The 14154-nt window shown below is 61.0% G+C and overlaps 1 protein-coding gene across 1 annotated transcript; it reads left to right on the top strand.

The window, feature by feature from the left end:
• Positions 1 to 346: 346 nt before the first annotated feature.
• On the top strand, positions 347 to 12794 carry GRK1 (G protein-coupled receptor kinase 1). The gene is made up of 7 exons (XM_063103328.1): positions 347 to 1045; positions 3133 to 3260; positions 4534 to 4691; positions 5881 to 5964; positions 9665 to 9789; positions 10782 to 10983; positions 12499 to 12794. The coding sequence occupies exons 1-7, from the start codon at positions 347 to 349 to the stop codon at positions 12792 to 12794; spliced, it is 1692 nt and encodes a 563-aa protein (XP_062959398.1).
• Positions 12795 to 14154: the final 1360 nt, after the last annotated feature.

The following is a 14154-nucleotide window of genomic DNA, read 5'->3' as shown; positions in this document are numbered from 1 at the left end:
TTCTGAGGGGAGAGCAAGACGGCCCCCCAGGAGGAAGCAGCCGGGCTGGGTGATCTGTCTAATCCGATCTGGAGCGGCTTAGGGGATTGTCTTTTCTGGCGACCCCGAGGTGTCCTCCGTGACCCCGGGCTGGGATTTAGCCTGATGCTGCGTCAGCCTCGGGCTCCTGGGCTTCCCGCGGGTCCCCAGCACCTCGCCGCGCCAGGACGTCTTCCTCGTCCCGGGAGGGCGGCAGCAGGCCCTGGCCGCGGGCAGCAGGTCGGTCCTGCCGCGGCTGTGGGTGGCCCGGGCTCGGCCCCAGCAGATGGCTCGTCACGCCTGACGCGGACCGCAGGCCAGCGCCGCCATGGATTTCGGGTCACTGGAGACCGTGGTGGCCAACTCTGCCTTCATCGCCGCCCGCGGCAGCTTTGACGGGAGCAGCACGCCGTCCTCCCGGGACAAGAAGTACCTGTCCAAGCTCAGGCTGCCCCCGCTGTCCAAGTGCGAGGCCCTCCGCGCCGGCCTCAGCCTGGACTTCGCGAGCCTGTGCTCCGAGCAGCCCATCGGCAAGCGGCTCTTCCAGCAGTTCCTGCAGGCGGACGGGAGGCACGTGCCCGCCCTGCAGCTCTGGAAGGACATCGAGGACTACGACACGGCCGACGACGACCTCCGGCCGCAGAAGGCCCAGGCCATCCTGGCGGAGTACCTGGACCCGCAGGCCAAGCTCTTCTGTGGCTTCCTGGACGAGGGCACGGTGCGGAGAGCCAAGGAGGGGCCCGCGGCCAGCCAGGACGGGCTCTTGCAGCCGCTGCTGCAGGCCACGCTGGCGCACCTGAGCCGGGCGCCCTTCCAGGACTACCTGGGCAGCCTGCACTTCCTGCGCTTCCTGCAGTGGAAGTGGCTGGAGGCCCAGCCCGTGGGGGAGGACTGGTTCCTGGACTTCAGGGTGCTGGGCAAGGGCGGCTTCGGGGAGGTGTCTGCCTGCCAGATGAAGGCGACCGGGAGGATGTACGCCTGCAAGAAGCTGAACAAGAAGCGGCTGAAGAAGAGGAAAGGCTACCAGGTGAGCGGCGGGTGGCGGGGGGCAGAGGCGCGTGCACGGCCTGTGGGGCCCTGGTGGCCTGGCTGCTGACCTCGCCGTCTGGACGCCTGCTCAGCCGTGCGGTGGTGGCAGGGGGCAGAGGCACGGGGCCCTGTGCCCCTCCCAGGCCTGTGCCTCAGCTTCCCCAGCTGCTCCCCACCTTCACATTGTCGTGTGGTTGATGCTCCGTGTTTGTCATCCTTGGTTTTTTTGCCCAAAGCACAAAATACGGCAGCACTTCAGGGGAGGCGGCTTCGGGGACTGTTCTCATTTGCTACCCTGACTTTCTGGAACCTCCTCAAAGCCCTGGCTGATGTCACGACAGAACGCCCGGGGGACTGAGCAGAGCTGTGTCATTGCAGCACTATGACCCATGCGTCCTGTGATAACATGTCCCCGGCGCTGGGGTGCAGGCTTTTCTCCACATGCTGTGCTCTCCAGGGAACGTCTGTGAATGGAAGGCACACGCAGTTGGCGCGGTTTTATCTGCTCTGCCCTGCCGGGGTCGGGGTCAGGGCGTCCCTCCGGGGCAGGATCAGTCAAAGCAGCTCAGGGGCCTGTGGAGCACACACGGAGGGGGCCCCCGCAGCACTCTGCCGCGAGGCTGTCAGTCCCTCTCCCGCCGCCACACAGACGGTGTCGAGACAAACGCAGCCACCGCGCAGCACCCCCCGCCGGGGGTTCCTTGACCCCTTAGTGAAAGGCCAGGTGTCAGGTGCTTAGGGCAACTGGCCGAGTGGAAGGCCCCGGAGACCCCAGGGTATTCTCACAGGGGGACTTTGGGCGGTCACCCGACAGTAACTTTTTCAAAAGCAGCTTTACTGACGTGTTCACATGCCGTGCCGTGCACGTCGCACTGTAATTTTAATCCAAAGACTAGAGCCTTCTCCCGGCTTCAGCAAACTCCTGAGCTCACTACAGGTGATATCCGCCAGGTGTAGGAGGTGGCAGAGGCCTCCTGCAACAGCACGAGCTGTGTCCTCATGGGGACTGTGCTGTCCGTGTCCACCACTCTGACAGCACGTTAACGGGCACATCACGAAGTTTTAAAATAAAGCCATAAAATGGGAGCCACAGAGCACGCCGCTGCCCGGGGCCCTGAGACGGGCTGTGGGCCGCGCGCCCCCCACAAGCAGGCGGGCAGCGGAGCAGGCCCCACGCGCAGGGGCTAAGAAGCTCCTGACGGGGAGACGACGCAGCCAACGTCTGGCCACCAGCCTCCAGCCCCGGAAGGGAGACCTCAGCAACTAACTTGAGACGCAACAGAGAACATGCGCTGAGTCCCCTCAGAGGACAGAGGGCGTCGTGTATCAGTCCCGAGAAATGAGCGAGTCTAAGAAACACGTCCTGCTGTCTGTCTGTCACTGTCCCTTTCTCCACAATCAGCAGCACCATCTCCCGCTTCATCTGGAAGAATGTCACATACAAATACGATGACGCACTTGATTACCCTATAGAAATATGCTGTCAATTCTTTGTACTTATACTTTATTCCTTAAATAAAAAAGTAAAAAGGTGTGGGCAGCCCCGGAGTGTGGGCTGTCCTCAGAGGCCACTGGCTGGGACTGAGTAAGCATGAATATGTTCACTGAAGAGGTGAATATTCTTTGGTAAAAAAGGATGATAGCCAATGTCGTAGGTAAAAAATAGACACAACATGGAGCAGCGGTGAGGGGCGGCCTGGGAGGGTGCTGGCCACATGTCCGCAGAGGCTGCAGCAGGACCAGGTGGTTAGACTCAAGGAAGGACTGGATGGGAGGCGAGCCTGGGCATGGGGAGGGTGGCTTGCCTCCCGTCCAGTCCAGCTCAGGTGGTCAAACCTCCCCTTGCCGGAGGATGACCCAGGAGACTGAGGTCCCCTGTCTGTGACCAGATTTGCACATCTGGTTTTCCGTGTGTGAGACAGGGCACAGCACGTAATTTGCAATTGCTTTTTGAGAGTTACGTGTGAATATATTTGCAACTGTTTCTGTCTTGCTGCTGCACGCACGTGGCCTCCGGGGACCTGGTCTCTCACCGTGTCCCTCTCCTGCCCAGACCCAGTGCTCACGCAGCATCTTGCTTCTCAGGGTGCCATGGTGGAGAAGAAGATTCTTGCCAAAGTGCACAGCAGGTTCATAGTGTCCCTGGCCTACGCATTTGAGACCAAAACTGACCTGTGCCTGGTGATGACCATCATGAACGGAGGCGACATAAGGTAGAGGGCGGTGTGGTGCGGGCGCGGGGCCCGGCGGAGGGGCCGCTGTGGCCGGCTGGGGAAGGCCGTGCACCCGTCCGCAGCCCCTCCGGGAAGACTCCGCGGAGTCCTTGCTCCCATGTCCACGCGGGATCCCCTGGGGGTGGACGTAGCCTGTGCCGTTGTCGTCACCGGCTCACGCTGTGGACCCTGTCATGTGGGTGGGCGGGATGGACGCAGACCTGGCGCTGTGCACGAGCACGTGCCGGGCAGGGAGCCCCCGGGGCTGCGGCCCGTGGGTTACTGGATGGTGGCTGAAGACCAGCTTCACCAGCGCCCACCCCTCGGTGGCAGCGGAGGTGGAGTGTGGCGGGGCCGCCGTTGCGAGCGTGGCTTTGCCCCCGCCCGGCAGAGAGGGTGAGGTGGGTCATGGCACTGCCCTGTGCCTGGATGTGCCTGGTGCCTACCAGGACAGACGCACTTGCCGCTGGGCGACGTGCATGCTCTTGGCCTCAGCTTCCTGGTCTGTAAACTGCGGGCAAACACCACCTGGGGTCAGAGGTGGGCTGCACCGGAGGGGCTGCGGCTGTGGGGCAGAGGCGGCGCCCCCTTCCCTCCTGCCTTGTCCCATCAGCACCCCTCGAGGGGAGTCTGGTTGTCCGCATTTGTCAGACGAGGAACAAGCGGTCTGGACTGAGAAGCCCGTGCGAGGTCCCGGGACGAGGAGGCTGGGGGTCGCGCGTCCCGTCCAGGCCGCGGCTGTTCCACTGCGGGGCTCAGCCCAGCCAGGGGGCCACCCTCGTGTCCTCAAAGACGCCTGGTCTGCGTCTAGTCCTGCTGCTCGCTTCCTTGTTTAAGTCATTTGCTGACTTGGTTGTTAGGTTGTGCTTCTCTGTCATGCGACCCATAGAAAGGACAGTGTGGGGGAAAGAGACGAGAGGGAAGCCTGGCCACCAAGCCCCTCGGAGCCCGACGGTGCCCACGTGTGTCTGGAGACTCGCGAGCTGTTGGCGTGAAGGTCGCTTGCCAACCTGGCCACCTCCCTTCCTCGGCCACCACACGGGGTGGCTTTGGGGCTGTGTCCCAGGGACCAGGCCAAGGCAGCAGGGGGAGGAGAGGGGTGCGCCTCGGTGTCCTTTCTCTCCCCGTCAATAGCTGTGGTTGGGGGTCTGTGAGGACACTAAGGCCACCACTGCCTCGGCCTCAGGGGCTCCCCAGGCAGATGCTGAGGCTGAGCCTGGGGACGCAGGAGCGACCGCAGGGCCCCGGCACACGCTGCGCGGTCTGCCCGCAGGTACCACATCTACAACGTGGACGAGGAGAAGCCCGGCCTCCCGGAGCCGCGCGCGCTCTTCTACACGGCGCAGATCGTCAGCGGCCTGGAGCACCTGCACCAGAGGCGCATCGTCTACCGCGACCTCAAGCCGGAGAACGTGCTGCTGGACAACGACGGTGAGGCGCCCGCGGCCGGGGTCGCCGTAGGGGGACCTGTCGCGTTTGACGAATGCACGTGTAGCTTCGTGGGGCGAGAGCCACGTGCCTGTGCGACTGCTCGTCGCACCGTTCGGTGCAGGGTGGCAGCTGGCAGGACCTGCAGAGGGATGTGGGGACTGTGGCGGGAAAGCCGGTGCTCGGCGGGCCCGGTGTGGACGGCAGCGTGGTGGGTGTTGTGTGGCACGGCCTCTGGCATCCCCGCTTTCTCCGCCTGTGTGTGAGCGCTCTGGGATTTTTATCAGAACGTAACCTTGGAGCTTGTGCTCCCTTCACATCACGAAGTCCAACTCCCGCTGCAGAGCCTGGGGGAGAAAGCAGAGGAGCGGCCTGAGTCTCGGGTGGATCAGGCCCCAACTCCAGGTGCAGGCACCGCCGGGGCCCGGCTCTCGACCTTTGGCCCCTCGGCAGTCTGGCCAGGGTGTGTGTGTGGTGTGTGTGACATGTGTGTAGTGTATGGTCTGTGTAGTTTATGGTGTATGGTGTGTTCGTGTATGATGTCTGTAGTGTGGTGTGTGTATATAGTGTGTGTGTGTTTGGGTCTGGCTGGGGAGGGAAAGTACCTGAGAGCTGGGGCCCTGTGGGCTGCCAGGGTGTGTATTGTGAGGTGTGTGTGGTATCTGGTATGTGTGGTGTGTAGTGTATTGTGCGTGGTGTGTGTGTGGTATGTGGTGTGTATGGTGTGTGATGTGTGTGGTTTGTTGATGGTGTGTGTGGTATGTATTACGTACGGTGTGTGGTGTGTGGCGTGTGTGGTGTATGTAGTGTGTATAGTGTGTGATGTGTGTGGTTTGTGGTTTGTGATGTGTGTGGTGTGCAGTGCCTGGTGCGTGTGGTGTGTATGGTGTGTGATGTGTGTGGTGTGTACGTGTGGTGTGTGTTGTACGTGTGGTCTGTGGTGCATGGTGTGTGTGGTTTGTTTGTGGTGTGTATGGTGTGTGTGGTGTGTGTGGTGTGTATGATGTGTGGTGTGCGTGGTGTGTGTGTGTGTGCGAGTCTGGCTGGGGCAGGCGACCCCTGGCGCTGGGCCTCATGGACCGCCACTGGGGTGTGGTGCGTGTCTGTGTTTGCACAAAGGGTGGCTCTGGTCTCGCTAGGCGCCTTTGTCCTGCGGAGCTGTGTGTGACCTTGGCCGATGTTTGCTTTTCAGGCAATGTCCGAATTTCTGACCTTGGGCTGGCCGTGGAGCTGGCAGACGGGCAGACCAAAACCAAGGGCTACGCGGGGACCCCAGGTGAGGGCCTGAGTGCAGGGCAGGGTGGGAGGCCCTGTGGCTGAGGAGAGCTGTGACCAGCCTCTCCGGGGGCCTGGGTGGGTGGCACGGGGAGGGCTGGGTGCACAGAAGTGGCTCCCTGGTCCTCAGAGCCAATAGTGACAACCAGGGAACTCGCCCAGCAGCTCAAGAGCTTGTGGTCCCTGCAAGGACGACCCCATCCTGCTGTGGCCCCTGTGGCAAGAGCTGCCTCTTTGGTGCTGATGGCAGCCAAGGACCTCAGCAGCTCCTGGGCATCAGCAGAGCGAGTCTGTCCAGAGCCAGGGCAGGGACTCCCCACATCAGCTTGTGCTCAACTGTATAAAACCAACGTGCAGTGTGTGCACACCTGTGGGCCTGTGTGGCAAATATGCATGTGTGCATGCACATGAGCTTACACTTAGGTGTGTTTGCATGCAAGTGTGTATCATGGGTGTGCCTGTGTGTGCACATGCACATCTTTGTGCACATGCATATGTATGCAAATGTGTGCATGCACCTGTATCTGTGTATGTATGTGGGTGTGCTTGCATGTGTCTGTGTGCATCTGTGCATGTCTATGCTTTTATCTATGTGTGTGCATATGAATGTGTGCATGCATGTACAGATGCCTGTGGGCATGTGAGTGTGCACCGTGTGTGCATGTGTACGCTTGCATGTTTGTGTGTCTGTGTGTGCGTGTGTGGCTGTGTGCATGCATGTGCCTCTGTGTGTATACCTCTCTGTGCATGTGTATGTTTGTGTACGTGTGTCTGTGCACACATGTGTCTGTGTATGTGCATGCCTGGTGTATCCTGCTGCCCCCATCTTGTTCATCTCCTCGCGTCCTCCCCACAGGTGGGGAGGGAGGCAGGGGTGCAGAGGAGAGAGGAGACTTCGCGTGGGGTAGGGCGGGTCCACGCTCCAGGCCCAGCACTTGTTGCCTGTGTGATCCTGATGATTTACTTGCCCTCTCTGAGCCTTCCATTCTAACATGTACTACGAGGCTTCCTGTGAGGATCTCGGGTGGCGATGGGGCCTGGCACCTGTGTAGAGTTGACCCTCCGACCCCTTCCTCTTCCTCTCTGCTCCACAATCTTGACGGTCTGGGGTGTTCAGGAATACTCATGATGGGATTTCTCAGAAAACATCCTTCCCTGGGTTGTTGCGGCTTTGGGAAGAAAGCGCTGTCACCTGAAGTTGGGGTTTGTGCAGAGTGGCGATTGGGATCTTGTTTTATGTCATGCAACCCTCTGATTCTTGCCATCTGTGTTCGTGCCCGTTTCCACGACAGGTCTGCCATGGGCAGCTTGACTTAGGGAAGGGGCGTCTCTGGACGGCGGGAGGAGTTCTTCCTCTCAGTGCCGAGGACAAACGGGTCCACGCGCACTCTCCTGGCGTCCCTGGTGTGCTCATTCAGGCACGGATCCCATAGCCTCTGGGGGCTCAGGGCTCTGGGCAAGGCACCCAGTGATGAAGGTGCTGAGAAGTTTCTGGAAGGCAGGTCGTCCCCGAGCAAAAGCAGGCGGGCACTGCGTCACTCGAATCTTTATGATGCTCACCACGTCCCAACGCGAGTGCACGATGACAGCCCCACACATCTATTTCAGAACGATTCAGATCCCATCAGAGCCAGGATCGGGGGAGTTTAGCGCCAGGGACATAGACCCGCTCTGTGTGCTGAGCGTGAGGACCCCGCTGGCCACCAGAGGGCGCCGCTGCCTTCGCCGTGGCCGCTGAGTGGCTGGTCCGCCCTGACCCCCAGGTGGACGCAGGAGTTCCAGGTGCCGGGCTCCAGCTGTGCCCGCAGCACAGTCACCGGAGGTGCTGAAGTCAGGGCACCAGCGAGAGGACTGGGCTTCCAGCGAAGCCACGCGAGGACTCGCGGGGAGGTTACAGGGTCGACCGAGAGAGCCCGGCCTCAGCACACCAGCCAGGGGGAGCTGGACGTTGCTTCCAGCTGATGTTCCAGAATAAGTTACCAGGGAGGTTTCTGTGGGCATCGAAGGGGTCGTGGTGGTCACTGGACACCAGCCTAGACGTCACCGAGACGTTAACAGCGGTAGACACAGAGCAGGCCCGAGTGGCTCTGCTCCTCCTGTGCAGGCTGGCTGACCAGGGCCAGGGAACGGGGCGGAGGCTTGTTATGAACTCGGCATGGTATTTGGAAGCAACCGCTCAGACAGTCTCACCGACGTCATCGACGCCTGGGCACCCACACGACCTGCTCCCGCCGACGTGCCAGGACGGAGGTGCTGAGCGGTGAGGGGCAGCCGCCACGGCCCGAGGACGCAGATGCTGAGCTGTCAGATGACCGCGGAGCGCAGCCGCTTCCAGACAGCCCGGCGGGCGGGAGCCCGGGCAGAGGGCGCGCCTGGCACTCTCCTGCTGCGGAGCAGCGGGCACACTGGGAGCGGGCGCGGCCCGGGAAAGAGGGGAGGGCTCGCCAGGCCCCTCGGCCTCCTCTCCGAGAGCCCCCCAGGTACAGCCTCCGGTCCAGAAGTTCTCGGCACCTGTCCTCAGGAGCGACCTGCCCCACATGGGGGGGTCCACCCAAAAGGTGGAGCGGCTGGGAGCAAGGACAGAGAGAGCAGAGGATCAGAGCGGGGAAGAAGGTTCCAGAAGAGCCTCTCTCGAGGACAAATGGAGAGAATATCTGATAGATCAGAGCATGACAGTGGGTTAGAGAACTGTCGCAGAACGTGGGGCTGAACAGGTGATAAGTACAAAGAAAACTAAGCAAGTGGAGGAGTCGCGATCTGGGAAAACAAGACAGAACAGAAACGAAGAAGAAACACAGCTCAGGCTCTGTTGTCGTAGCTGAGAGGCGGGAGGCGAATGTTGACCAACCTGAAGAGTCCGGGGTCGAGGGGACAGCATGCGCTCGGGTGGGGTGGACGGCAGCTCCCCAGCAGGGTCAGGGTGGCGGGAGACCCCAGGAGTACGACACTGCGACCTGAACCTGCTGCTCGGAGTTCCACGAAGGTCAGCTGGAGTCTGGACACAGGGACGGGGCAGAGGAGAAGGGGCAGGACCTGCTCCGTTTCAGAGACGGGCCTTGTGGACCACCTGGTTTTGGATGTGCACGAGCAACTTTGGTACAACTGAGAGGACATGGGCAGAGCAGCTTAGCCCCGGGCGTGACCCAGGCCATGGGCAGTGCAGCGTTGGGGCGCAGACATGCCTCCCTGCTCTGCCCCCACCACCCACGTCACCTTGAGCAGGTCCCCTAAGCTCACGAAGCCTCTGCTTCCTGAGCGACTGCCAGGACCAGTGTTACTCGAGGGGCCAAGTAACCGGACCCTGCCAGCTGGGAGCAAGGTCTCCCAGTTAACGCGCAGAGCCTGGGCTCGGCGGCCACGGCTTCAGAGGGGCCCAGAGTGTGGCTCCTGGGACATGACTCCAGCTCTGCCCTGACACCCCGCAGGTCACACACCCGCCACAGCGCATGTCACAGTGTGTCTCCCCCATCGCTGAGCGTGAGAGGCCAGAAGGGATGAGGCTTCATGCCAGGCGTGCAGAGCAGGCTTCTCCAACAGCAGAGGTTTTGCACCCAGGGGACACTGGCCGTGTCAGGACACATTTTTGGTTGTCACACTGGAGCAGGGTTGCCGCGGGTATCTGGTGTGCAGAGTCCAAGGGCGCTGCTCAACGTCCTACAATGCGCAGGGCAGCCCCACAGCAGTGTTCTCTTGTCTGCCAGGCTTCATGGCCCCCGAGCTCCTGCGGGGTGAGGAGTACGACTTCTCTGTGGACTACTTTGCCCTGGGGGTCACGTTGTATGAGATGATTGCAGCCAGAGGACCCTTCCGAGCCCGAGGAGAGAAGGTAGGCGGCTGTTCCCGCGGCTGCCTCTGCAGCGGCCCTGGCGTGGCTCTCCCTTGGGGAGGGCAGAGCTGGGGTCTCTGACCATGGCAGGCCTGGGTGTGGGGCTTGTTCTGCGTGTCCTGTGGGAGGCGGGTGCCCGAGGGCTGTGCCCCGCCTGGCCACATTGGCAACTTGCTCTGGCTGCTTAGTCTCCCCTGAGTGTCTCTAGCTGCCAGAACCACAAAGAAAGGTAATATTGGGAGGTGCTGACCTCCGCTTCAAAACTCCTGCAGTGAAGCTGGCTTCATCTCTGAGCAAGCACTGAGCTCAGAGATGTGCCCGCTCGTGCCCGCGGGAGCCACCGTGAGCCGGGGAGCAGGAGCCCTGCATCTCCTGCACCAGGCCCGGTGCACACGCCTGTGCGGGACCCACCCCCAGACTCTGCCTGGGGGTCCTGCCACCCCTTCCTCCTACCCGGACTCTCTGGTAGTGTGTCCCCATTCTGCCAGGCTGCTGCACTGGCCTCAAGGAAGGTTCTGGAACAAACCGAACTCCCAGTCTTCTAAGAGCTGGAGTCTCCGCACACCCACAAGCGCTCCCCTCCCCCACCCCCTTTGTCTGGGGGGCGGGGGCCTTTGGGGGGTGGGATGTCTGTGGCCTGGAGGGGGCTCCCCATGGCACGCTCAGGACGGCGCCCCCAAGGGCGGAGTGGGATAAGCCGCAGGGGCCGCCGACAGCTTCTGCCCAGCTAGGCGTGTGCGGGCTGAGGCGCCCCATGCCGGCGAGGGGCTCAGCGCCAGCCTCTGTCTCGGTTGTCCCCGCTCCTGTGGTGTGGAGGAGCGATGAGGCCACGCCAGCTCCCCAGGAATGCTCTGCGCCCGGCCCCTGCAGGATTTCATTCTCTGGCTTGAGAACTGACCCTTTAAACGCCCTAAGCTCTGAGAGCGCCAGGCCCTTCCCAGGGGCGCTAGTGGCAGGGGTGTGATGAGACCTGCTGTCCCCCCACGGTGCAGGTAGAGAATAAGGAGCTGAAGCAGCGGATCCTGTCAGAGGCCGTCACGTACCCGGACAGGTTCAGCCAGGCCAGCAGGGACTTCTGTGAGGCGCTGCTGGAGAAGGACCCCGAGAAGCGCCTGGGGTTCCAGGGCGGGACCTGCGACGCGCTCCGCGCCCACCCCCTCTTCAAAGACCTTAACTGGAGGCAGCTGGAGGCCGGTACTGTCAGACATCTCAGACCTGGGGAGGCCCAGGGTGGGGGGTCGACTGCAGTGACCCTCGACTGCCCGTCCAGCCTGTGGCGAGGTTGGCAGAGCGGAAGTACCCGTAGGCTGCCCCTTGGTCACCCTCTGACCCTGTGCTGCCTCCGTCTACCCCCAAGCCCAGGGCTGGGCGTTCACAGGCCAGGTGTGAGCAGATCTGAGCAGACATTGAAGATTGGAAGGCCTTCAGGCCTGATGGGATGTGTAGGACCAAAGTCCCAGACCCACAGCCCTATGCCCACACCCTGTGCCTTAGAAGTGCCATGACCCAAACCAAGCCAGGTCCTGACGCTGTGTGGGGGGAGGAGTTCACCCACCCCACCGACATTCAATACCGTGTGCCTGTGCACGTGTCTGTGCATGTGTGCATGCATGTGCACGCATGGGTGTGTCTGTGTGTGCATGCATGTGCATGTGTCTTGCATGTGTGTGCACGTCTGCATCTGTGAGAGAGAGGTACAAGACATAGCTGCACCCTTGAGGACCCTGCAGTCAGGTGGACATCAGGATGCACACACAGCATGATTGCCGGAGCTGGGGAGAATAGTGCAGTGACTCTTAGTTGTCTCCAAAAGAGAAGTCGCTTTGTATGGAAGGGCCAGAGCAGCTTCTGGGCTGATGGGAAGGTGGGCTCCTCCAGGAAGAGCCATCCAGACAAGCCCCTGGGGGAGGCCCTACCCAGTCAAGGACAGGTGCGGTGAGGAAGGCCCAGGATTGTGCTCTGAGGGGTCCCGGGTGAGTTGGGGACCCTGAGTACCAGAAAAGAGTCCAAGCTACTGAGGGGCTTGAGCCGGGAAGTGTTGAGATCAGAACCAAATTGAGAAGAAGCCACATGGAAGCCATGTGAGCGCAGCTCAGAACAAGGAGCTGGTCCTGAGGCTGCTGCCATGGCCAGCCCAGGGCTGGGTCAGTGTGTGCAGGGAGGAGGGGACAGAACAAGAGGCACCTGGGGGCCACCAATGATCGACGACCATGTTGGCATCTGGGGCAGCTGTGCTCGTGTCTGTGGGGAAGAGAGGCTGGCTCTGGAGAGATGGTGTTGAGCTGGAGCCCTTTGACCCCCAACAACATGTCCCCGTGGGAGCTCTGGGTCTGGGGTCTTATGAGAGGGGAGGTTCCAGTGAGAGGAGTGTGGGGGCAAGATACCTGCGCTTCATGATGAGGCTTCAGGTGCGGATTTGGGGAGGGCACAGAGACGGGGCTGAGATTCTTTCAAAATAAGATTCCAAACTAGACCTTAAGGACCCCTGGCTTCATCCAGCCAATACTGGAACACCTGGCTATGTGGCCTCACCGGGGACCTCTTAGGAACCCTCCGTTTCCTTTGTTAGCCATGGGAACCCTTTCCCCAGGAAGGGTGGTGACCGGATCTCTGCATTTCCCCGAGCCGCTGGGGAAGGTTCTGGGCGCAGCGGCTGCTTCCGTCACCTCGCGGGTCGTTCCATGTCTCGTGTCTTCTGTCTCCTTGCAGGGATGCTGATTCCCCCTTTCATCCCAGACTCCAGGACTGTCTATGCAAAGAACATTCAGGATGTAGGTGCCTTCTCCACCGTCAAAGGTGTGGTCTTTGACAAAACAGATACAGAATTCTTTCAGGAATTTGCCACCGGCAACTGCCCCATTCCCTGGCAGGAGGAGATGATCGAGACGGGCGTCTTCGGGGAGCTCAATGTGTGGCGTTCTGACGGGCAGATGCCTGACGACATGAAGGGGATCACGATGCCAGAGGCGTCCCCGTCCAAGTCGGGAATGTGTCTGGTTTCCTAGACGACGCTCCCACAGCAGGCAGGAGGAGACGGGAGCCCCGCGAGCTCCCCGTGGAGGGAGTGACTGTCTTCATGGCACCAGTGGTGGCCGCCGGCGAGTGGGCACGCAGCTTCTGCCATCCAGGTCCCTGTCGGGCGGCTGAGGCCCCTCGCGGGACAGGGAAGAGCAAGCCCGGGAAGGCGCAGATCAGCTGAACCCCAGCCCCGGAGCTGTGAGCCTCCAAGCTGTAATAGTCCCCTCTTTTGCCCATTTCACTCAAAAAAGGCACAGAAAGTGTTCTGTAGACGGGATAAGCCAATAATATGAGGACTGACCGGACCGGCAGTTCTGCGCAGTAGAGGTGACAGTGGGTCAAAGTTGATGCCGACTGGATTTCCTGGTACCTTTGTGTGGCTCCCCAGAACCAGACTCCCCAGTGGTACACGTTCTCTCTGCCAGTTCAGGGATGCCGAATCATAGCCCGCGGGCGTTTGGGCTCCGCCAGAGAGGGCCAAACTGTGTGCACCTGCCCCGGGCCCCCGACACTGCCCAGGCCCTGAACTGGGTGCCACCCACATGTGGCAAGTCACTGTCAGCATCTGCAGGGCACCAAGTGGAGCCATTTCTTTTGGGGACGCCTCAGCCCCAGCAGGCCCTGAGTGTCCTGTAGGAAGGGAACAGAGACTGACTGTGGTGGCCCCCTCGGAGTCTCTCTGTCCCGAGAACATCTCCAGATGAGGGCAACGGGGCCAAAGCTGCCCACCCCCTAGGCAGACGGGGCAGTGGACCAGGTTTTCTCTCTTGAGCCTGAGTACCCATGTACCAGCCTCGACTGCCTCTTGGCCTGCAATGCCTGGACTGTTTTGTCTCTGGCCCTTTCCGGAAGAGGCTTGCCCACGCTGGGCAGGCTGGTCGTGCTTTGTGGGGTTTTCCGGCCGATGGCCAGGAACCATTTCTCACTGCCATCAGCAACGGCACCAAAGACGCAAAGCCCTAACCCAGGAGACAACACTCACAACCCATCTCTCACTGACCATCCCTGGCCCACAACCTTCACTGTGTCTGGTGTCTCCAAACACACTCTTAATAACAAGGTTCCCAAAGTACTTTATGCATTGTCACTGGAAGGAATATCTTTGTGGCAATTGACTTCAGAACACGATGGCTCCTAAATTGAGTTTTGCTGGCATTGGCCTGGGACCCCAACAAAGGGCTCAGATAGAGCCGATCTGTGCCCAGAGTGTGTGGTGACTTAGGGGGCCTTTGGGCTTGTTTCCAGAAGGAAGATCTTTGACCTTTTCTCAGGGAAGAATCACCGCAACTTACTATAAGTGGGAGAAGCCGTGACTGTGTCATGCACTGGCCAAGAAGAGAAGGTAGG

The sequence above is a fragment of the Cynocephalus volans genome, chromosome 7 (genome assembly GCF_027409185.1).
Source record: "Cynocephalus volans isolate mCynVol1 chromosome 7, mCynVol1.pri, whole genome shotgun sequence".
Classification (NCBI taxonomy): Eukaryota; Metazoa; Chordata; class Mammalia; order Dermoptera; family Cynocephalidae; genus Cynocephalus; species Cynocephalus volans.
This window is presented reverse-complemented; position numbering and strand designations above follow the sequence as displayed.